The sequence below is a fragment of the Ptychodera flava genome, chromosome 4, assembly GCF_041260155.1.
Source record: "Ptychodera flava strain L36383 chromosome 4, AS_Pfla_20210202, whole genome shotgun sequence".
NCBI classification, from domain to species: Eukaryota; Metazoa; Hemichordata; class Enteropneusta; family Ptychoderidae; genus Ptychodera; species Ptychodera flava.
Window position 1 is genome coordinate 17434000 of NC_091931.1, and position 24550 is coordinate 17458549.

The following is a 24550-nucleotide window of genomic DNA, read 5'->3' on the forward strand; positions in this document are numbered from 1 at the left end:
TTTTCATACTTTCACGGCTTGGATCTTAAACAATAGTGTTATGTGGGCAAACTGATAACTTGTACATTGTTTCTTTTCAAAAGTCGGTAGAACTCAAAGTTATATTTATTGTACTTTCTAAGACGATTGAGCCGACAAAGAACTGTAAATGTATAAATTGAGGTTACTTTCGTGTTTACGGGCGGTTGCACTCGAGACTCTGATTTACACAGAGCCCCATCTCTCACGGAGGCCTAGGGTCGGCCGAGATAGGCCGTTCCCGCACGGCACCACAGTCAATAAACCTGGTAAAGTTCCACATCGTACACCTGTTGTCGCCGTATTACTACGTAGCCGCACCTATGCCCTTATTTTATAATCATTACAATGTCGTGTAAACCATTTCCATTTAAAACCTGGGCCTTAATATAACATCACGCGAAGGATGACCATTGTGTTTCTATATTGTTTCATCTCATTTTAAGTCTAAACTTTTCGCTTTTGCTCAGAATGCCTAACTGACTGATGTGGATTCAAAGTACACTCGAAAAATTCACTAAGTTATAAAGCCACAGGCTCGACAAAAGCTAGCTCCATGGTTGCACTACATTTCAATCGCCAATTTCTCCAAGACATTAAATGGTTTGTCGCAACGTCTGTCATGGAAATATTGAAAAGAGTGTAAAAAGATGTGTGTCACTGCATTACTTGTGTACGAATCAAATTAACCACGGTGCATAAAGTTCTTCTGCCTCTCATGCGAGGATATTGAGAGCAAACGCACCAAAGTTATACGTATGCAATAAACCTGCGCTGTAAAAGCACACGTGGTAGCGCACAGGTAGATAGTTCGAAGGCATAAATACAGTATATCACACAAACACTTAACGGTCTATTCTCAACTAAAAAAATAGAAAAGAACTATTTCTTCGGAAAAACGCCAAGCTTTACAAGAGTAATCGTGGAGGCACCGTGGGACAGTGGTTAGGGTACCGGACTCACTATCGGAGGATGGCGAGTTCGAGACCCTGTAGGTCCAGAGTAACGGGGCCACTGTCAAGGACGATGAGTTCGAGACTCGAGCACGGTGTTGTGCCCCTGATCAATACTCCTCATTGCTCCATTGGGTACTGGGTTACTGGTACCTTATCCTGTACTTGGGTTAGCCTGTTGGATGAATGATGAATTAAAAAAGAAATAAAAAAATAACAATAAGAATAAATTGGTCTACTAAACCTGCACTCATATCCCTCCTGTTTTATTGTAGCCTGTTTCGGGCCCCTGTAACCACACACTGAAAAGCTATTAACATACCATAATATTATTGACATTAAAATCCATGTTAGCAGGCATGCAGGAACAGCTTTTATTGGTCCATTTTGTTATATCTCATTACAAATGACCGCTTTAGTCTTCCATTGACATGTTGAAGTTAACCAAGTCATTCCTTATTCAACATTAATGTGGAACAGCAGGTCTAGAAAGGAAGTTGTTCTGAAACCCATATTTTTTTGATCCGGACTCGTCAAGTTTGGATGAGACAGGGAAGCTCTACAAGGACGTGAGTTTGCTACTCGTCATGGATAATTCCACAGTTTCCCCTCTGTTGGAAAACTATATCTATGAATGGAATGATACTTACGGCGGCAATGACAGTTCAGAAGGAGATGGGCCATTATGAAGGCTACAATTTCGTTGCGTACAGCCTAGTATTGGCAGTTATCCTGATTCTGGGGCTTGTCGGCAACTGTACATTCATGTATGTGACTTGGAAAGTGCCATCCATGAGAACGGTGTTGAACATCTATCTAATGAGCCTCTGTGTTGCTGACACTGTCTTTCTTGTGACGGGCATTCCTATCCAGATTTGTCTCAATCATGAAGTGATTTCCATTTACAACGAGGTAGTCTTTTTTTCCACAACTTTCTGTTTCATTCCGCAGGTGGCCGGACTCTTCACCGTGACTCTCATCAGCATTGAGAGATATATAGGGATATGTCATCCGTTCAAAGCCAGGTATTTCCATAATAAGTACCGCATATGGGTGTCAGTGATTTCTAGCTTTGTTTGGATTTCTGCCGAGTCTGCTGTACGTTGTTGCAAAGAAAATGGAGTTCAAGGACATGACTGCCATCACAGTCGCCTTGTCATGCGACATACTGTCCTTTGTGGTGTGTCTGTGTATAGTGTTCTTTCTCTACACCATGATCATCTGTAGAATGAGGAAAGATGAAAACACCCTTGCTAACACTTCAACAGCGATGCTTCAGGAAAGAAAGCAAGTAGTCGTTCTCTTGGTGGTAACTACATCCATCTTCTTTGTCTGTCTCTTTCCAACGTATATGTTCCAGTTTGCACGGGTACTGTCCATAATGGCTGAAACTTTTATATGGACATTTTGGCCTGAGACGTTCTCTATGCTGGCTGGCATGCTGCTGTACTTCAATTCTGCCATCAACCCTGTGATTTACAATATCACGAGCGCCAAATACAGAGAGGCATTTAAGAAAGCCTTTGACGAATGGAAATGTTAGAAGAACTTTTCTCAGCTCACAGCCACGGAATGGTCACTCCTCCAAGAACACCAACAGACAGAAGACAACTCAGGACAAAAGGCATAGAGCGTCGACTGTCTCTCGTGCCATCGTTACCTGTAGTACCGTTCAATATGCTTTTCCCAACACAGACGATGCTGGTTGTCCCAACGCATGTTGTCCCAAAACGTGCAAAATTACCCAAAAACTAAACGGTAGTGGGACACAGTGTCCCCAAATTTCGAAATCCTGAGTGCAACACTGCTCATGTATCAACATAGAATATCAATCGCTTTTGCTGTTACAGTACTGTTTCTATTTGACGCTTTCAAAATAGCGTCAATGACACTGCTCCTTGATACAAGATGCACGTTAAACACGAAAAGGTAATTGTTTAGAAATGAAAATAGTTTGAAGAAACATCAACTATTTAGCCGAGAAAAGGGATTTACATATTCCGCAAACATCTAATGAAATCTGAAAAAAGTTACCCCCAGGCATCGACAAATCAAATTTTAACGGTATCTTATAGACATAGAAGGAAAGTTGCAAAAAATGGGAGGATTGTGAAAACATATTACGGATACAATTTTTAATATTTCATCAAAAATTAAGTAAGTTTTTCCTGGAAATAGGTTATTCCTACATCATACATCAGAAAGCTATGTTGAAAGTGCTTTTGCAGGGCTAAAATGATAAGCTATCAAAAGACTTGTTTTTGAAACTGTACATTATAAACTAGTTTTTCATTGCCATTTATTGGCACCAACATGCTACTGCACAAAATTTCTTATGTACATTTTCTAATGTGAATAATAGTTAATGGCAGTAAGTAACACAGCCATTGCCAAATACAAACTTGCCAATAATACTTGAACTGTGATTTCTGACAGAAAAGTTTTTGCAGCTGAGGAAAATTTAATAAGCGAAGCTTTTAAACCGTTACAACTTGATATTCTTAAATTACAAACTACAAATTTCGGAACTCAGTATTGTGCTACACACATTGTGTCATACTTCAATATTGTTGCGAAGTATGCCAACATCATACGGAGATTTATGATGATGTACCAGGTTCCTATCCTTCAAGAATTTTCTTACTTATAATAACGGCAATAATGAACGAAAGGGGCATATGTAACGTAAGATAATTTATTTCAATTATGTGTGATTTTGATTGAAAATGTGAATGGTTTCTTTGTACCTTTGAATAAGGACAGTGACAATTTGTGAATTGTGCACCAGCTTGTGTTACGATTACCTTGTTCATTGACCCAAGTTGACCCTTATTAAATATTAGCACGACATGTTAAGACTGTTGAGTACATGTACTTAGAGGTTCAGTCATACCCTTCATGATTTAAGATTACAAAGTAGTAAATTGTTCACAAATACTGCACAAATAAAGGATAGTAATTGCTAAAAAGATATGATATGGTGTGTTTACTCCCCTCATGCTTGTACAATTTTTTAGTTATTATTATAATTTATTTTTATACATTTATCCAAACCATCAAAAGAGCAAACACAGCATTATAACTTATACGGGTCGGTAGTGGAGCCAATGATTAATCAGAAAAAAAATGTAACTATTAGCTCAGTTATTGAACTACTGTTTTAAAGGACCGGGATTTATTCAAGTATAATCCGAAAATGAAACCAACGGAGTACAAGTAGCTGTTTACAGGGAAAATAACTCATGCCATAATATTTCATTGTTCTTGTTCAAGAAAACAAGTACATTGCCTTGTTCTCCTTGAGAATGTTTAAATACTTGTAAAGTTTAAACCTTGCATACACAACACATACGATATGCAATGTTGTTGATGACAAGGGATTAATAACTTCGACTGAAATTCGTTTGCTCAGAGTCACACTAAACATTACAACATTTATTGGCAGGTTGAACGCTGGCTATTTCAATATGATTTTTTTGTTCAAAATAGAAACTGGAAATAATTACAAGCACATTAAAGACTAGAAATAAGGAAGTTTTAGCGATTGGGTCTGGGAATCTTGGAGAGCGAAGTATTTGACTTTAAAAGCAAGTTGTAATATTCATTTCAGCTGTCATGGATGTTATTAGTGACTCAAGTACAGTGAAAACCATTTAACATAGTATTTAACAAATACATTTACCTGTGTTTTCCTTAAGTACAAATCTTATCACTGCTGTCAAGGCTATATATTAAGGTGAGATACAGAAAAGAAAACTCCCTTTCCAAAAAGAATTCTTATACAGAATACGTTGCACAGCTGACTTCATTAAAATACACCTCAGAATTATCCGAAATGAAACCAATAAAAGGCATTGACACTTAACGATATATACAGGATCAAGAAACGCCGAGAAAGCGGAGTAACACAATTTTGACGAGGTAATATTCGTTCCTGGTCTACAACCATGGCCGACTGGTCAATACTTTCTAACATATACACGACCGTTTCGTTTCCATATAAACTTGTAGTTAGCTGATTTACACTTCAGAGTTATCAATTTTAGAATTTTACGGACATAAGGAGTAAGGTTTTCATGTGTATAAATTTATTCCTGCTATAGTATCCAAAGTATCTGGTGATGATATATGTAAGTTGGTGCTCCTGCAAATGATCGAAAATTTCTCACTTATTGTTCAAGATATGCTTCGTCTGGCATCATCTTCGTTGTGATTTTATACAATTCTGTGTGAAACCTCAATGTCACCTTCTTCTAATGCATTGGCTGATCTTTTAAAGAATTTTCACAGTAATCGCGTCTGTGTTCTCTCTTTCACCCATGCTCTCCAGTATTCCATGTATTTCTATGCTCTCGAGTCTGCTGTACTAGTAGAAACTTTATGTTAATTTCTGAAGTTCCCATAATGCTACTTTTCAGATAATCAGTTGCTTTCTTTAGAAGTTCATGCTAAAGTTTAGAAATGCGAGTGAGCAAATCCCCAAAGAGACCATTGAAATAATTCAAAGATGAATCGATTGTGTTTTCGCTTTGTTTCATTTGGGAAATGGTAGCCAGGAGTGCAGGTATATCTATTACTTGTGAACTGATTTCTTCACTGTGGTCTTCTATCAATCGTTGTCTGTCAACTTGAAATATTGATGCTGAAGAATGCATTATTTCAAGTTGAACTTTTGCTTTCTTTGGCATCGTGATGAATTTGATTATGGGACAGGCAATTTCACTTCAGCAACAACTGGACGAAAGAGTTTAATGTTATGACGTCGTGTATGCATGATCAGCTTCAATTTCAACTAAGTGTTGTATGACCTGAAGGAAAAACGTCAACTCACATTTCCGAACAACCCAATAACTTTGTAGGAGAAGCCACTTCAGTTTCTCACTTCAGTCCTTTACATAGCATATTATATCAACATATTGTATTACTAGTGGCACGATTCGACAGAATGGAGGAAAGAATGAACAATATAGAAGATTCCTTACAGGAAATTAAAGAAAACACCGAAGATAACACTGAACGAATCGATAAACTCGAAGAGAAAGTTGATTTTGAAGAGGTAAGAAGGTGCAACGAAGAACTTAAACAAACAAAGCGAGAACTTGGAGAGTTACGAAAAAACTACGACGATCTTGGCAACAGAACAAGGCGCTGCAATTTGATTTTCAAAGGTGTAGACCAAGACAGCCAAGACGAAGACTGGGAAACAACTGAAAAAAGGTGAGAGAGGTTATAGAGACCAAGCTTGGATGGCAAATCACGTCAGCATTGAACGGGCACACCGTTTACCAAACTTTGGTACAAGGTGTAAACCTATCATCGTAATGTTTTCTTTTTTTAAAGAAAAGGAGTTGATACTTCGAAATGCGTTCAAGCTGAAAGGCACAGATATAAACATAGATGAGGACTTCATGCCACGTACAAGAGCTATTCGTAATAAACTACTTGCCAAGAGAAGAGAACTGCTAAGTCAAGGAGGTAATATCAAGGCTTGGCTTAAATTTGATAAATTAGTGGTGAAAACTCCAGAAGACAAAATATGGTACGGATACGACGAGACAACGCAACGGTGATACGCATGCCGTTAAACACTGAAAGTCATTATGCAAATCAAGTGCGCTCGCAGCCACACGACAACACGAACTAGCATTGCGGCCAAGGCCCAAACCTTGAGCAACAAAAAAGCAAGACATTAAGTCATATCGAACTTGAATTTCATTGTTTGGAATATTAGGGGACTTAAATCAAAATGGGGGACAAGAGAATTTACTGAATACATAAAAAAGTATGACATCATTGGTTTTACAGAGACCTGGGCTACTAGGAAACAGGTGTTCAACATAGATGGTTATAAAAGCTTTGCTTCGATTCGTACACCCAAATCAACAAGGGGAAGACCATCAGGTGGCGTTGCTATTTTTATCAGAGATGAATTTTGTAAATATGTAACACATTTGCACAGTGATAATGAGGATGTCATTTGGTTGAAATTTTGTCTGCCAGGAAAAGATAGTACTACATGGTTACTTGGCTTAGTGTATGTCACCCCACAAGGATCATCGGAGTATGCAAATGAGGGTATTTTTGACTATATTGAGGAAAGAATTGCCGATTTTCGTAGCACATACCATAATTGCCAGACAATTCTTTTTGGAGATTTCAATGCTCGTACAAGCCAACTGGAAGACTTTATTGTACACAATAGTGTAAACCATTTGCCTATTGACGACTTAGATTATATGGAAGATACTCAGATTATGTTGCGTAAAAATTGTGACTCCGAGACAAACAAATATGGGGAAAATCTCATCAATTTGTGTAAAACAGTTTCCCTCAGTATTGTAAATGGTCGAATAAGCGATGACAGCAATGGAGAATATACATTTCCTCAGTGGTACTGGTAGAAGCACTATCGATTATTTACTAGTCAGTAGAGAATTACTATCCAGCATTTTGTATTTTAGAGTTGGTAATCGAATTGAGTCTGACCATTTCCATTGCTCTTTTCATTTTCAATGCCCAAACAAAACATACAAAAGTGTACAAGTGATGGGCGTAGTATCAGTGTCACCAAACAAGTACCACCTTCAGAACCATTCTTAAAGTATCGTATTGATACAGCAGACTTTGTTAATAAGTTTTCTGAAAGTCCTTACAAAGCTCTTAGCTCAGAATTTACAGATCTTCTTACTTCTGAAGGAGATGTCAATTGCTTGGCAACTAAGTTTAATCATTTTTTTACAAAGCTGCCAAGCCTCAAATGAATGATTCAAAGCGTTGTGCATGGATTACAAACACTTGGTTCGATGAAGATTGCCAGATAGCTCGTAATTCAGTTTACAAGTCTTTGAATATGTAAGGAAGAACAGGAATCTGGAATATTTGGAGCAGTACAAACAAAAGAAAAAAAATATCGCAATCAAAAAGGAAAAGAAATCCAAGTTTAAGATAGATAGACTCCATAGAATTGATTTAGCACTAGGGAAAAGGATTCAAAGAAGTTTTGGTCGTTTTTTAGAAAGCGAAAAATTCACTTATCACCATGCATTAATAATGAGGCATCGTTTAATTACTTTCAGAATCTTTACAACTCTCAGGACAGCAAGGAACAAGAACAATATAGAGATCTGCTGACATACTTTCATGAGTCTATTGACATGTTTACGATGCAGAGATCTCGAGGTGAACGAAACCGTCATTGACGCTTTAGATCAACCGATTACTGTGAAGAAATAGTAGCAAGTATCAATTCTTTAAAAAGTCACAAGTCACCTGGAATAGACGGAATTCCGCCGATTTTTTTTCAGGCATGTAGTTCTGTACTTATTCCCATGTTATGCGAACTTTTCAACGCTGTTTTCAATTCGAGCAATTTTACCTCGATTTGGGCTGAAGGTATTATTATACCAATCTTTAAGAAGGGCGATAAACAGAGCCCAAACAATTATAGAGGGGTAACACTTTTACCTGTCATAAGCAAAATATTTACCAGAATTTGTATAACAGGTTGCAATTATGGTTTGGCAAGACAATTGTGTACAGTTCAGAGAAGAACAAGCTGGCTTCCGTAAAGGGTATACTACGGCAGACAATATTTTTATTTTACATACACTTGTTCAAAATATTTAAGTGTTAGCCATGGTAGATTGTATTGCGCCTTTGTTGATTTCGAGAAGGCGTTTGACCGAGTTCATAGAACAACCCTCTTCCTTAAGTTAAGAGAAGCAGGACTTAAGGGGAAAATGCTTAAAATGTTGCACGTCATTTACTCCGAGGTGAAAACATGTGTTCTCGGAAGGGAAGGGCTTACTGAGTTTTTTCAACTGTCCACACGGGTCAGACAGGGTTGTATACTTTCCCCATTTCTTTTTTCCTTTTTCCTAAATATCTTCATAAAGAATTTACTATGAATACTGGTGAGTGGCTGTTCTATGGGATTGGTGCAAATTTTCTATCTCCTTTTTGCGGATGACATGATTCTGATTGTTGAAACGAGAATCAAACTGCAGAGATTACTCAACGAGTTAGACTCTTATTGTGTAAAATATAAACTCACTGTGAATCTTTAAAAACCAAATATTGTTGTTTTTAGAAGAGGTGGGCGTTTGCAAAACTATGAAAAAGGTTTTACCGGGGCCAGCCAGTCAAAGTGGTTACTTATTTCAAGTATCTTGGTATAGTATTTTCATGTAGTGGCAGGTGGTCTAACGCTCAAAAAGTGTTAGCGGATCAAGCCGCTAAAGCTTTATACTCTGTAACCTCTCATCTCAAAGCTATAGGTGATGTGCAAGTCAGAACATGCTTGAAGATTTTTGATGCAAAAATATCACCAATTTTGAATTATTGCTCAGAGTTATGGGGGTATATTCAAGCGCCTGATATAGAAAGAATACATTTTAAGTTTTGTAAATTTCTTTTGTTCAACATGGTTCAGTTTGTTAATATTGCTGTGAGAGGAGAGCTGGGAAGAGTTGGTATGAGAGCGTTAAGATTTCCAGAAATAATCAAGTTCTGGCTACGTTTAACAAACGTTGATGTTAACAGATATATTTTTCATGCGTACCTGGAGCAATGTAAACTTGTTGAAAGAAACTGTGAGTGTTGGGCAAAAGCTGTGAGATCTCTACTGTTTCACTGGTTTGCCGAGGCATGGTACAATCAGGGAGTTGGTAACGAAACAAAATTTCTTTCTGAGTTTAGACAGCGATGTTTAGATATAGACCTGCAAGATTGGAACGTGGAAATTAGTACATACAGCAGGCTACAATCTTTTAGACTTTTAAAACTGCTCTGCTGATAGAACCATACCTGCTCACCACCTTGAAGCCCATTTTCAAAGCCACGTTAACATCTTTTCGGTTATCTAACCACTCACTTCATATCAAACAAGGTCGACGAAAGAATACCCCACGTGAAAATAGATTGTGATATTTGTAACAGTGGATGCATCGAAAACGAATATCATTTTTTATTACAATGTAAGATATACGACTCCATCAGGGCAAAATACTTACCTGCTCACTTTCTTATCAACCCTTCAATAGATAAGTTTATACAACTGATGTCAACACAAAATACAAATGTCCTAAGAAAGTTAAGCTTGTACTTATTCTATGCATTTAAGAAAAGAAAGGAGTTGTTAACTGATTTATTTTTTACTGTATTGTCATCGGAAATGCTGGTTCCTATTCCCTTTTGAAAGAAATTCACTGTATTTCATTTACATTCTCAAGGTCACTGTGTTCTGTAACTACTTTTTTTTCTGTAATGTATAAGAATATTCCAGTACATAGGGCTGGAGGCCTACAGTGCAAGTGGAATAAACTATTATTATTATTATTATATCCCGTTCTCGATTGTTCTCATTGAAATCTTAAACAATAATTAATTAAACTATCACACCATCTCTTATCTGCTTCTCGTACGATCTGAGTCAATGACCTTCACACGCCTTGGCCACGTGAGGGACACTTCGAAATAAACTCTCTACAGGGAGGGGCGTTACACTCTCCACCTTTTTGATAACCAGCGTCCTCGCTGGTCAAAACGAGTGACGAAGCATGGCGATAGCTGACAATAACAATCTACTTAAACATTAAAAAATACATTAATTGTAAGACAGTGTGGTTAAAATACGCATAAATCACATATTTTACAAGTTAGCATGAAGTCATTATTCGTGCACCTAGAAAATTACAGACTAACATCAACGCATCTAAAATACTTAAAGAAATACTATTACAATCACTGAAATAATCCAACAACAAACTCAAAGATCAACTATCCTACATAAAATACAGGAAAATCGACTGAAAATCATTTGAAAATCGTGCCATATATCAATGATAATGTTCTTTAATTTGTGTGAAAGGGTTGGTTAACTGGAAAGGGGTGGACATTGAGTAGGATGACGTAATTTTGCTTGTCCTATTCTGATACCCCGGTCAAAGGTTTAGGGTAACCATAGAAACGACAGATAGGCATCACTAGACTGTAGCAAATAGCAACTTCTGTGCCAACATTTGGGGCTCTTTCTATCTCCAAAAATTTCATTCAACATAAAACAACAAAAAGCAAAACATCAACACAAAACATCATTAACAACTTCAAAAACTCAAAAATAAACGCGATAAACCTCCTTTCGCTCCATCTCCAAATAATCAATTCATCAGGCCATTTGGTCAAATCTAAGGACCATCGTATCACTTACGGATCACTAGCACTGGCATTCCTAGGCAACTGAGGGGAGACACACAACAAAACATCCAAAACTGCTATACACTTACCTCTTCAACAACAACATAACTTCACTTCTTAAAAACAAAACAAAACAACACTTCAAAAAGAAGACGCCTCGTTTGCATACAAGTCCAGACTATTATCCTAATAAAAGTGTGGTTTCCAAAATACCAGAAATTCACCAAAAACAAAAACAAAAAAGTCATGCATGCTTATTTGCGTTGCTGTCGGACCTTGTGATTGGGTTTACCTATAGTGGGAACTGGATTTGATTTCAAACTTTCCAACGCTGCGTCATTGAGATTCTCCTCTGGATCCCATGTGTGATGTTTCACGTCTTATCCATGCCATTTTATCAAATATTCGCGCTTTCCATTTCGATATCTACATTTTTCAATTTTCTCTATACGAAAGTACCCATTCTTATCATTATCATCACACTCATCATCAGTTTGTGATACAGTTAGCTGGCTCAATTGTTCTTTGGCGCGCTCACAAATTTTGCGGCGACGTTGTTTGTTTCATTGATTATTATCAGATGACTTGAGGGGCGTTTCACTGGCACTAAAGTAAATGTCGGTGTCTGACTCTAAGTGGTAATCTAAAGTTGCTTGGTGTGGCACGTTGTTTACGTCGTCGTTTGTCTCACTATCATCAGCACTGTACCGACTCAATGGCAAATCTAACAGGTGCAGCCACGGAGCTATTCATTGTAAAAGCTATTCAAGGAGCAATATTTGAGGGCAGGGGAAATTATAATAAAGCTTGGGCAGGGGACATATTTTAGGTGGCAGGGAGCAAATTTTAGCTTTTTGTCGGGCAGGGCAGATATCGGTTTGTTGTCCCGGGGACAGAGCTTTGCGAAAAACGAGGAGAGGGGGAGCCACTTTTAAAACGGGTCAGGGGAAGTTGAGCCATGGTGTTTTTCAGGGCAATTTTTTCACAGGGCAAGGAAAAATCGACAGTTTTTTTTCATCACAGGGTAGGGTAGCTCCATGTCTGCAGGGAAACGGAATGACAAAATTGGGGGGGGGGGTTTTGCAGGGCAGGGAAATCGGCAAGTTTTTTTCACCACAGGGCAGGGGAGCATCAAAATTGACAGCGGGAGGGAAACAGGCAAAAATAAATGGGGAGAGGGTAAAAATGAAGTTTGAGTGCGGGAGGGCAAGTAGAAAATTTTCTGTGGGAGGGCAAATTATGAAGCTGATTGATTACCCTCATGACTTAAAATTAGTCAGTTCACATTGCTTGTCATGCACAATATGTCCTGTCATAGTAAAGATCCCTTAAAAGTGCATTGTTCGTTGGCTGCACCTGATCTAACAGTCGGCGTGGTCTCAAATGGGCGTGTTTCAATCGATTAACGTGAACACATTTTTTTTACGGATTTACATTTCCTATTGGTTGTAAACAGTATTTACTAGGGAGACTTGCGCGCTAATTGTGTATGGGCCTCGATAGGGATGGGCGAACTTTGGACTTTTTCGGACTGCCACTGCTGGTGTGTGTAAATACTATTAGACAGATCGCCTACTTTAAACTTGCCAGTCTTGCTCAATTTCTTGTCGTGTATTTCCTTCATAACTCTTTGTATCTTTTCCTTGGCTAACCAAACAGCTAATTTTTTTTCCTGCGCTATGTCTTTCAAATGGAAATCTATATTTCTTGATCATGACTGTTGTGGTAAGATTTCTACATCTACCGGAAGTCTCTCTTCATATCCGAACATTGCCATGAAAGAACTGACACCAGTCGTCTCATATGGACTTGATCGATACGCAAACATAACGGAAGCCAAATATTGATCCTAATCATCTTCTCTTTCCAAAACATACATAGACAACATTCTCAGAAGACTCGAGTTCATACGCCCCGTTCGAGGAAGGGTGATAAGGAAAGGCGAAACGCTTTGTAATTTCAAAATAATGAAAAATTTCTTTGACAATTTGTGATATAAGTGCTAGTCCTTGACCTGAGATTAAAATACTGGGGAAACCGAACATGCAAAGAATTTGCTCAAACATAATCTTAGCAACTGTCTCAGCTTTCATATCAGGGGTTGCAAATGCCCAACTAAATTTCGTCAAATATTCCGTAAACAACAAACGTACTTATTGCCTTGTTTTGTTTCTTTCAAGGTACCTAGAAAATCAACTCCAACTCGTTGCATAACTGAGGATGTGGGATGGGAGCAAAGGTGCTTTACCTCTGGGACCGCGCTTGCTGAGTGACATTTCACACACGAATTTACATGATCAGTAACATCCTTGATCATTGTTTCCAGAAATAACGCAACTTATAGCCTCCAAAGTACGGCGTACGCCTTGATGACCAGCTGTAATATCATCATGCATTCTCTGAAGGATATAAAGTTGCAATGACTTGGGAACCACAACCTGTCTAACGTATTTCTCTGTATTTGCAGCCTTACCTGTTGCATTCCAGTAATTATATAAAACACCGTCAATAATCGCATAGTTATCGCTATCACATGTTATGTATCGCGCCAATTTATCGTCATTCTGTAATTCGCCTTTCTCGATAAAATAAACCAATATTTTAACTGCTTATCTTTTCTCTGCAAATTCTTAATGCGTGTCAATGCCTCATCTTCCTCTACTATTTGATCAGTACTACTCGAGTTACGGCGGCTAATCTCTAGATTTCCATTCGTCAATGTCGTCACTAGATTGTAATTCCGCGCCTGTCTTAGATTCAGTCTCCGTATACAATTGTCGTACATCCGTTACAACATCACCATTGGACGGGATACATATTTTATTTACTGGGACGACCGATTCCTACTTTGAATTTCTGTAGACATACCTGTATCATTATCTTCCATTTGATTTTGTCGCATCGAAATCATATCTACTTCCGATTTCTCATCATCAATGAATCTCTACCACTGAAATCAGAACTATCGTCACAAACTTCCGAGTATTTCCTACGAGACAATCCGTCCGCATGCGCAATAGACTTCCCTGGTTTATGAACAATTTCAAAATCATAACCCTGCACTTTAAGTATCCAACGAGCGATTCTAGCTGAAGGTTTCTTAATTCTGAACAAATACGGGAGATTTGCGTGATCTGTAATAATATGAAATTTCGTTGAATGCAAGTAAGGGTCGCATTGGGCCTGACCATGTATACCGCGATAGCTCCCTTTCTGTAGTCGTGTATTGCTGTTGCGCTGTGCTGAGGGAACGCCCACCATAAACATAGGTCTCTCTACTCCGTCTTGGTCTTGTCTCAATACAAAACCAACACTATAAGCCGATGCATCTGTGTACAATTTGAAAGGTTCGCCGAAACGTGGAAATCCTAGAACTGGGGCAGTAATAAGGGCTTGTTTAAGAGTATCAAACGCTTCCTGACACTTATCATTCCAATAAAATTTAAACTTCCTACTTCAACAATTTTTAAAGGGGACCAGCAATCTTTGCAAAATCTTTGATAAAACGAAGATAAAAGCCAACACATCCTAAAAATGCACGTAATTCGGAAACATTCTTGGGACGGGAAATCTCGAACAGCACTCACCTTTTTCGAATCAACAGAAATTCCATCTTTGTCGAGGATATGACCAAGAAATTTCACCTGTTTCTTACCAAAGAACACTTCTGAGGACGAAGTTTCAATCCAGCCTCACAGAGGTGAGACAAAACCGCGTTGAGATGTTGTAAGTGTTCTTCAAATGTCCTTGAGAAGACAATCAAATCATCAATATACACCAACACATAATGCCATAACATATTCCTGAAAATAAACTGCATAGTACGTTGAAAGAATTAGCCGAATTTCTCATACCTTGGGGGAGTCGATTAAATTCATACAAACCATCATGACAGACAAAGGCCGTTTTGTGGTGTCTCGTTCGTCAATGGCAATTTGCCAAAAACCGGACATCATGTCTAAAGTCGAAAAGTACTGGGGATTTTGATCACCGATCATTTCAAGAGACTCTGTAAGGTTTGGGATAGGAAATACATTCGGTTTAGTCATGGAGTTGACTCTGCGATAGTCTAAGCAAAAACGATATTCGTTCGACGATGATTTTTTTACGAGAACGACAGGGGAAGAGAACTGAGAAGTGCTTGGGGAAATTATACCTTGGGCCAGCAAATTATCAACTTCCTTCTCAATGACCTTGCACTTTTATGGGTCAACTATATAGCTGGCATTTTAACAGGTTGAGCCCACGAGACTAATTCAATTCTATGCTTTATGACATCACATTAACCCAACTTCTTATCATCGCCAATAAATGCTTGTCGATTTTTCCATAATATTTCTTGCAACTCTTGCTCTGTTGATCATTCAAAATGAATCACTAAAATCAAACTGACTCAGAAATCGTTGACGGGCGGTTTCATTTACTTGCTCATTCACATTCGTACCACATCACATCCAAATTATGAACAGTGGCACCCCAGGGAAGAAAACAGAACACCCCAGTTTTGTCCCCTTTCTTATGTGTATATCCCTTTCGGTTGTATTAACTAATCTTACCGGAACTTGTTCGGTTTTGTCTTCGATAAAACATGTGCTGCCTCAACTTCAAAGTTGCTCAAAGTTCTGGTGTTTTCTGTATGTTCGAGAATTCAATCCGACATACGGACATTAAACTTACTGGAAATTTCTAATTCTGAACGAGGAGGAACAATGAAGCCCTCGGTAGCCTTGACAACCAAAGCTGAACGAAGCTTTAATCTCTTAATGGCAATATCAATTACAGCTCTATATTTTGTAAGAAAATCAACACCAATAATTAACTTCTGTTTCAAATTTTCAACCAATGGATTGACATCTAAACTTTCTTACCAGCAATATTAACACGTACATTTACAACACCCTTAATTGGAATTTGACGATCATCAGCTAATTTGATTGCGTTGTAATTTGACTTATGGATTCTTTGATTACGCAATTTCGGAATTTCAGATAACAAACTCACCGGAGCAACCGTAATGGCAGCACCTGTGTCAACAATTGCTGGAACATTTTGATTCATTATACTAACATTGATAACATTAATACCTTGTACACAACTATCATCAATATTCAAATTACATATACTCTTAACATTATCATTATCCCCTTATCTGGCCGTTCACAGGTACCATCCCCTTGATTCTTTCAAACCGTGCTGGCTTTATTCATTTTTTTCTTGGTATCCACGCCCCCTGCCAGACAGTTACGAGCAATATGGCCAGTTGACCGCAATTGTAACATAGTTTAAGCACTTTGCCCAACATTATTATTATTATACTTGGACATGCAGATCTAATATGCCCAACCCCTCCACAATTATACAAACGCATTTTGATTGATTTGCCGATTTTGGAAAGTCTGTTGTCCCCCATTGTTCCTGAACTGTGGGCCATTGTTCCATTGATACGAGTAAGTGTTCTGTCTCTGGCCATAATTATCACTAAATTAGAACGTACCGTACTACTTGTACCGGTGCTGGGGAAATTCCGCCGTCGTCACTGCAACCTGCCGTACTGTGGCCTTCTTTTCTTCCACCAGCGTTTTATTCAGTTCTGCCAGCATCATGATGATCTTTCGTCAGTTCCGATGTCGAAGAACCATCGTCCTCGGGCAGATCAACCACTAACTCCCCGGTCTTCGCGGATGTGAAAGCCGCCCTGAAGTCCTCGGGGTCCCGTTCAGCGACGAACTTCTTCAACTTTGGACGCAGTCCCTGGAGGAAAGCGCTCAAAAGTTCGGCATCAGCTCGACCATACCATCACACTTGTCTTTCAGGCGACCTGCATAACTCTCCACAGATTCGTTTGGCCCCGGCGAATGCTGCGAATTTCTTCATCATTACGCCACCTTGGTGTCTGTCGGGTAAAACACTCACGAAAAGCGTTTCTAGGGGCCTCCCAATTCCCAAGATTTCCTCTGGCTGTGAGTTAAACCAACGCTCAGCCTCATTAGTCAGCAGCAAACCAAAGACATCACAGATATTTTTTGGCTGTAATTGTCTCAAGTTCACGTACAGCTCAAACTTCCTCATCCATTTCTGAGGTTCTCTCGCCCAGTAAATCTAGGAGGCATGATATTTGCACCAATAGTCAAATTGTCAACGTGCGTACCTAGCGCATCCATTTCAGCTTCTCGGTCTTCTCGCCCTCGGTTTTGCAAACCCTGCACCTGTTCAAGCAACTCTCCGATGCGCTGCTGGAGTTATCATATCACTGATCATGCTGCTGGTTCAGTGGTACAGCTACTGGTATTTCTGCTTGTTCTGCCTTTCTTGTTCTTGTCGTCTGTTGATTTTACCAGATTTAAGAATCATATATTCGTCCTGCTTCAGTATACTCCAGATTCTCACACCAATTTGTCACGCTCGTAGTTAGGGGAATTACGAGTTGAGGTACCAGTCTGGATCGTAATGCTTTCAGTAACTGAAGCTGACACACCAAGATGTAGATTTAACACAACCTTGTACTTTATTGCAAGATGGCGACCATGTCGTTCACTGTCAACGGTCTGATCTCAAGTCCTCTAGTCTAAGCTCTCTACAAAGTTAAATACATCTTCAAACTTACATAATTACAAAAGTTATCACGTGGTAATTTTCCCGCCAGTCTTTGATTGTTTCTTAAGATTAAATAAGATCACACCATGGAATATCCCGTTCTCGATTGTTCTCATTGAAATCTTAACCAATAATTAATTAACTATCACACTATCTCTTATCTGCTTCTCCTACGATCTGAGTCAATGACCTTCACACGCCTTGGCCACGTGAGGGACACTTCGAGATAAACTCTCTACAGGGAGGGGCGTTACACTATCACCGTTAAGCTGTGGTTCAAGATAATCCTATTTTTATTTTCATTTTCTATAGTTTGTTGTACCTGGGAACGTGCACATATACCTTGAATGATATTGAATATTTCGCCTGTTTTGACGTCATATTTTTTTCTTTGCCTCTTGCCGTCATAGTTACATCTTTAAACAACCTAGTTCTCCATCGAAAACATTGCTTCACTATTGAAATCAATAAATTTAAGTCGCGTAGTACTTTGTTCAGTGCATACTGACATTTCTAAAATAAATGCTTTCTGCAAGTACATAGTGGGCGCATGCAATTTCGGAAAAAAATTGTTCAAGACACATGCTCAGTCAATATAAAATGTATTCTTTTACGTGAGTCACACACTGAATAACAACATAAGGGCTGGTTCAAGTATTTTACCACCTTTCAACGTTCGTGCACAGTGGTTTCACAGTAGTATCCCATCAGTTGCATGATGTGACATTTTAGGGCCTCAATACGAAGGATAAATTATGGCAATTGTTAACGACAGTGTAAACATTTATATTAGCCTTTAATATGCTGATTGTTTTTATTCTGTAATTGCCCCTGGTTTTCGTTTTCACCATAAATATCGGAAATAAGGAACTCCTACAGCAGTAAAAACAATTAGTATTGTCGTCTCATATAAATATTTACATAATCATGAATACTATATTAGTTATTTTCGAGCACACCAGCATAGATATTGAGAACGAACAGTACAAACAATTCACTTTCAAGTACATTACAAATATCAGCAAAGCTTTGTTTTGCTACCTACTATATTCACTTGCAAGTAAAACTTTACATTTTCACTGCGAATTGTTTTCATGTAGACAAACTATACTTTAGATGCTTCCTACCATAAAAGCAGGTAAGGCTATGTACAGTAGGGGTAGCAAAATAACCTATGACAAAGGCTAATAGGCACCTGCGGTTCTTGTGTGGTGGAGAAGCAAAGAGAAACACTATTGCAGGCATTTCAATGTATCAAGCTGCTTACTGGGTACGGGTTACTATGACCACTGCTCTACGATTCCATGGCCAACTGAAATATATTTTACGATATATCTCTGTAATCAACGTACTTTTAAAGAGAATTACAATGGAAAGAAAAGACTGGACATATACTTTATATGTTTGTCGCCCATCGTGTTTGAAAATAAATTCTTATTGATACTCCCATTTATGTTTTCTTTTGTGTATATGTCCTAAGATAAGTTTGTGCACCTGTTTAATTATAGTTAGATATCAACTGTTCTGGTGTCCAGCTGTACAAAGTGAACTACAACCAATGCAAGGTGTTCGTTTTATATAAAGCTTGCACTTGTGACGTGCCGCCCTCAGCAAACGCCTGCCAGGAAGATATCATTTCCAGTTTGCTGGCAAGACAAGTCTTTATATACACGCCAAGTTAAGATGTTGATAAAATTATCCTTTCAGATCAATGATAAAATTGATAGCATTCTTATCCATGCTATGGTGAAATGACTGCAGAGAAAGAAACATGCGGAGAAGCACCTCTTTTTTGAAGAATATTTTGTACATTTAAACAAGACTTTTTGACTGGATTGACATTTGTGAATAACGAGGCGCGCGACCCCTTTTGTTTTCAAATTTAGTGTAAATAATCAGAACTGTTTGTCAAGGATCTTATCATGAAATATCAAGCCGTCTGTTTGGATTATTGGACAGAAGTCCACAAAAATAATCGTTGCATTCTTTATGTTATCATTACTTATACTGTTTAAAGTTTGCGCAAGTCTCAATAAAGATCTGTTTTTTCAGAAGTTTACAACTATTCATAATATGGGTGTTCATTCAACTTTACCTCCATCGATAAACACGAAGTATCGTTCTTAGAGCATAGCTAAGGGAAATTTGGAGAGTCTTTGAGCGTATTGGTCATGGGGACTGGTAACACCAACAGAACGCCAAAGTAAGTACGACATTTGTCGTTCAAAACCTTCTCTATGGGACCATACGTCGATCACACGATGTCAAAGTGGGTGACACGACATTCTCGTTCACTTGAAGGACCGGACGACCAGCCAACGGCGTGAGAAAAGAAATTTAATCGAAAGATGGCAGCAGATGATTTCATCACACACAGTATCATATTTTAGAAGCTGGCACCAAGCTGTGATACCAGTTCTACGTCTTTAACTTTAGCTGCCTATTTAGAGCTGTATAGAATACAAATGGTTCCTCATTGGCAGTCTGGAAAACCAGAATAGCACAAAAACGCTATCTTGGCCGTACTCAAGATCTATAAAATAGTCTTGGTTCTTGGTTCTTTAGGGCTTGTAAATCGACGTTGTAAATGAATAGGAGGCAGGACCAGCTGCCATTTGTTCATTTGAGTTGCATCTCATGGGAGATGGATGTTTTATTCTTCTGTTGAGATGAAGTAAGTCGTACATTTTCAGCATGAAAGTGGAACTGATAAGTCTCAATAAGGCCGTATCGTCCTGAAAATGTAATTTTTGAGCCATACCGTTTCAGTAAAGTTCGATTCTGCAGGAAAAATCTGGAAGGACGACAGTCTGACTTTGTTGCTGGTCATAAAGGATTCCATTATTTTCCCTCCCTTCAAAAACTACATCTATGAATGGAATGATATGTACGAAGGCAATGATAGCTCAGAAGGAGATGATCAACATGGAGTAAGAGTAGGCACCAATTATGCTGCGCCTACGTATGGCATAATATCGGTGAATGTTTTTGTCCTGATTCTAGGGCTTCATCGGCAACTGCGCATTCATGTATGTAACTTTGAAAGTGCCATCGATGAGAACAGTGTTAACATTATCTGAAGAACCTCTGTGTTGCTGACATTGTTTCTCGTGTTGGGCATCGCGACCGAGATCGTCGATTATATCAGTTACATTAATGCAATTAATGACTATAATATCACTAACCTCATGTACGGCATCAGTGTCATTCCGTAGATTACTGCACTCTTCGTCATGACTGTAGTCAGTATTGACAGATATATATATTATATATATATATATATATATATATATATATATATATATATATAATATATATATATATATATATATATATATATATATATATATATATATATATATATATATATATATATATATATATGGCATGGTGGTGGACACTAGACACAGCTTCCCTGTAGCTGTTTATATGCCATATTTTAGAGTGGTCACTGCGAGCTAAAGAATTCACTCTAACCATTGTATTGTCATGAAAATGTAGACACGATCAAACTGCAAATAAGCCTTGCTGTACTTCTGAATTCATCATCACAAAGACACAAATATAGATTAAGCAAAGTTACATAACCAATATTGCTCTCAAAATATAATCTTGCAATAGTAATTTAGAGACACATTATTAACTCAAGCAAGTAATTTCTGAGAAGTTTAAACAATGGGAAATAATTGCAAAAATTAGAGGAGGTACAAATAGACATGTGCACGAGGAATTTAAGACAGAGTATGAAACACTCCTCAATGCCATTCCAGATTCCTGGAAACAAATCATCACTTCAATCATCCAAAACGAAGAAAACTATGATATTTTAGACTTAGAGAATTATGGTCTGACAAAAAGTGATATCAAAACCAAGTCACTTTATTGGAAATTAGTTGATAAGAAATGGCATGCAGTCAAAGGTCAAAAATGGGCTGAGAATCTAAGTCTCACTGACAGTTACAAAGCGACTTTATTCAGCCGTCTTAATTCAACAGGAATTGTCAGCAATTCAGTAAATGATTTAAATTTGAAGATTTTCCATCGAGGCCCAGTGACAGGAAGCTTGGCCAAAACTTTCAATTTAAGTGATGGGAAATGCCATATTTGTGGCCAAGAAGAAACACTGGAACATATCTTATTTGAGTGTAAATATGTTAAAGAAATCTGGCAGAAATGTATTTCTTTCTTTGTCAAAAAACACAACTTTGATAATAATATCAATATCGAAAGATTAGCAATTGCAGGAATCGAAAATGCAACATCTGATAGTATTTACTGTATTACTTCCTTTGTAAAATATACAGTTTGGAATATTCGAAATTCGGTTACTCTTGATGGGATTAAAGTTTCCATTCAATCCTATGTTATGCAATTAAAATGTTATCTCTCCTCATGGATGAATACATTTTATTTCACTTATAAGATGATGAACAAAACTGAGGATTTTATCACAAAGTTTTCAAGCCCTGTAAGACTTGAAGGAGAAGAATGCATTCTAAATGCATTCATATGATGATCTTTGTAATTGAACAGCTAATTATCTGGGTTTTTATTTTTTTCAGACAAGGTGCATTGTAATTCTAATACATTCACAGTTATGTAGATTTATTTTATTTGTGACTATGTTGAAATAAATTTATCTTTTTCAAAAAAAAGGATGGATTTGAACTTGGTCATACTAAGACACAATACAAAGCTGTCTCCGGCCTATTCTGTCTCTCTCTAACCCGAACCTATCCCCAAGTGTATACCCTACGAAAGGATGATTTCAGATCAGAATATTCTGGACAAAAGACGACAAAAATTGCCCTATACCACAGTATTGGTGACATCAGTAAGACTAGCACAAAAGCTTACATTATTCCCTATGTCCAGTAGATCAAATATCTAGGCCAACAAATATCTAGGCTATCTGACAAGCAGTATTTGAGATTTTCTTACCATTTTCACATTTTAACCTCATTTGCATATCTTCTACTCAGACATAAAATAAGAAAAGGTCCATCCCGAATATCCCTAAACACATTCATACCAATCCACACATACAGATTCAAAGTCAAAACATACAGATATATAGACAGGCAGACAACATGCTTTTTGATCCCAGAACTCCTGGTGTCACATGTACATATGATAAATTGAAGCCAAACATTTACTTTCCAAGGAATATTGTCATGTGTTTGCATTTAACCATACCAAATGCTCAAACCAAAACTTTGTGAACGTGATGTGACATTTATTACAAAAGGAACTGGTAGTTCACTTCGGTGTATAAACTTTTTTTCTGACAAATGTAACATAGCTGCATGTATTTCTACTTCATGCTATTATACAGCTTTTCTTCAGACTGGAGATTCCTGGTACCAGGGATTGTGCGGACAATATAGGAAGTCAAACAGAGTCTCTCAGACTCTGGTCATTCTATCATTTCATCAGGAAATACAAATGGTATTTGATTTTCAAAAAAGAGTCTTTAATTACCCATACACATTGCACTGGACGAAAACAATTGGTGAGAACTTACATAAATGATATGAAGAAAAGGTATTTTCAGTGTTATAAGGTAGAAAGTGCCTCGGGGACAGATATTCTGACTCCCAAACTTTAACAATTATTTTCTGATCTACCACTTTATGGGGGCCCATTTTAAAGCTCTTGGAGCAAGAAACATTTTCACCATCTTACTTTTTTCAGAAATGGAAAATTGTCTTTTCCCCCACAAAGTTAACATAGAGATGGCGGCCATTTTGAATTTCAAATATCGGTAAATGTCAGATACAAGTAAGTTGTTTCACAAGTACGAAACTTTGCACAATGACCCATGATTTTTATTCTTGATTTGGAAAAGGAACAGTTGAAAGTTAAACTGAGGAAAGTTTGAGAAATAGTCTTTCATTTTGTGGCGGTAACTACCTAAAGAGAACCAGTAGTTGAAGGCTGACATGAAAAAAATGTCGAAACCTGTCAATGTTACTCACGTAAGCACCGTGAAATGCCATCAGTGGGGAAGAATCTGTATGGAGGAAAACTCCTTCCATCGTATTCTATTGACGTAAGTCTCTACATCCGTTAGCTCGCGGGCATGATTATAACGTGGTGGAATAGGGCAGAAAGAAAGCGGAAGCTGGAGAAGAGAATTTCCATCGGGAGGTGAAGAACGATCGCTGATGTTGACAATATTGTTATTCAAATGAGACCAAGACTTGAAAATGCGTAATTTACGTTGGTGTCTATTATGACGTGCTCTCTGACGTTATATATATATATATATATATATTATATATATATATATATATATATATATATATATATATATTATATATATATATATATATATATATATATATATATATATATATATATCCCGACAACGAACGCTCTCTTAAAGCTATCATTGTCGAAAACGTTCTCCAAAGGTGATGTTAACAATATTGTTATTCAAATGAGACCGACACTTCAAAATGCGTAATTTACGTTGGTGTCTATGATGACGTGCTCTCTGACGTGATATATATATATATATATATATATATATATATATATATATATATATATATATATATATATATATATATATATATATATATAATATATATATATAATATCCGGCAACGAACGCTCTCTTTAAAGCTGTCATTGTCGAAAACGTTCTCAAAAGCTGTTAAGCTACATTACCATCAGTGGTGAATAAAGCTTGTTGGACAGCTCATAATCAGGAGACAACATGTAACTATGTCGTTTAAACCATACCAATTCAAAACTTTAGCCATGATATAATATCACGCGAAGGA

At 37.7% G+C, this 24550-nt stretch overlaps 1 protein-coding gene across 1 annotated transcript; it reads left to right on the forward strand.

Annotated features, from left to right (window-relative positions):
• The first annotated feature begins 2088 nt into the window (after positions 1-2088).
• On the forward strand, positions 2089-2514 carry LOC139132108 (neuromedin-U receptor 2-like). Its single transcript, XM_070698500.1, has one exon. It carries the CDS (start codon positions 2089-2091, stop codon positions 2512-2514), a length of 426 nt encoding a protein of 141 aa, XP_070554601.1.
• The last annotated feature ends 22036 nt before the right edge of the window (positions 2515-24550 follow it).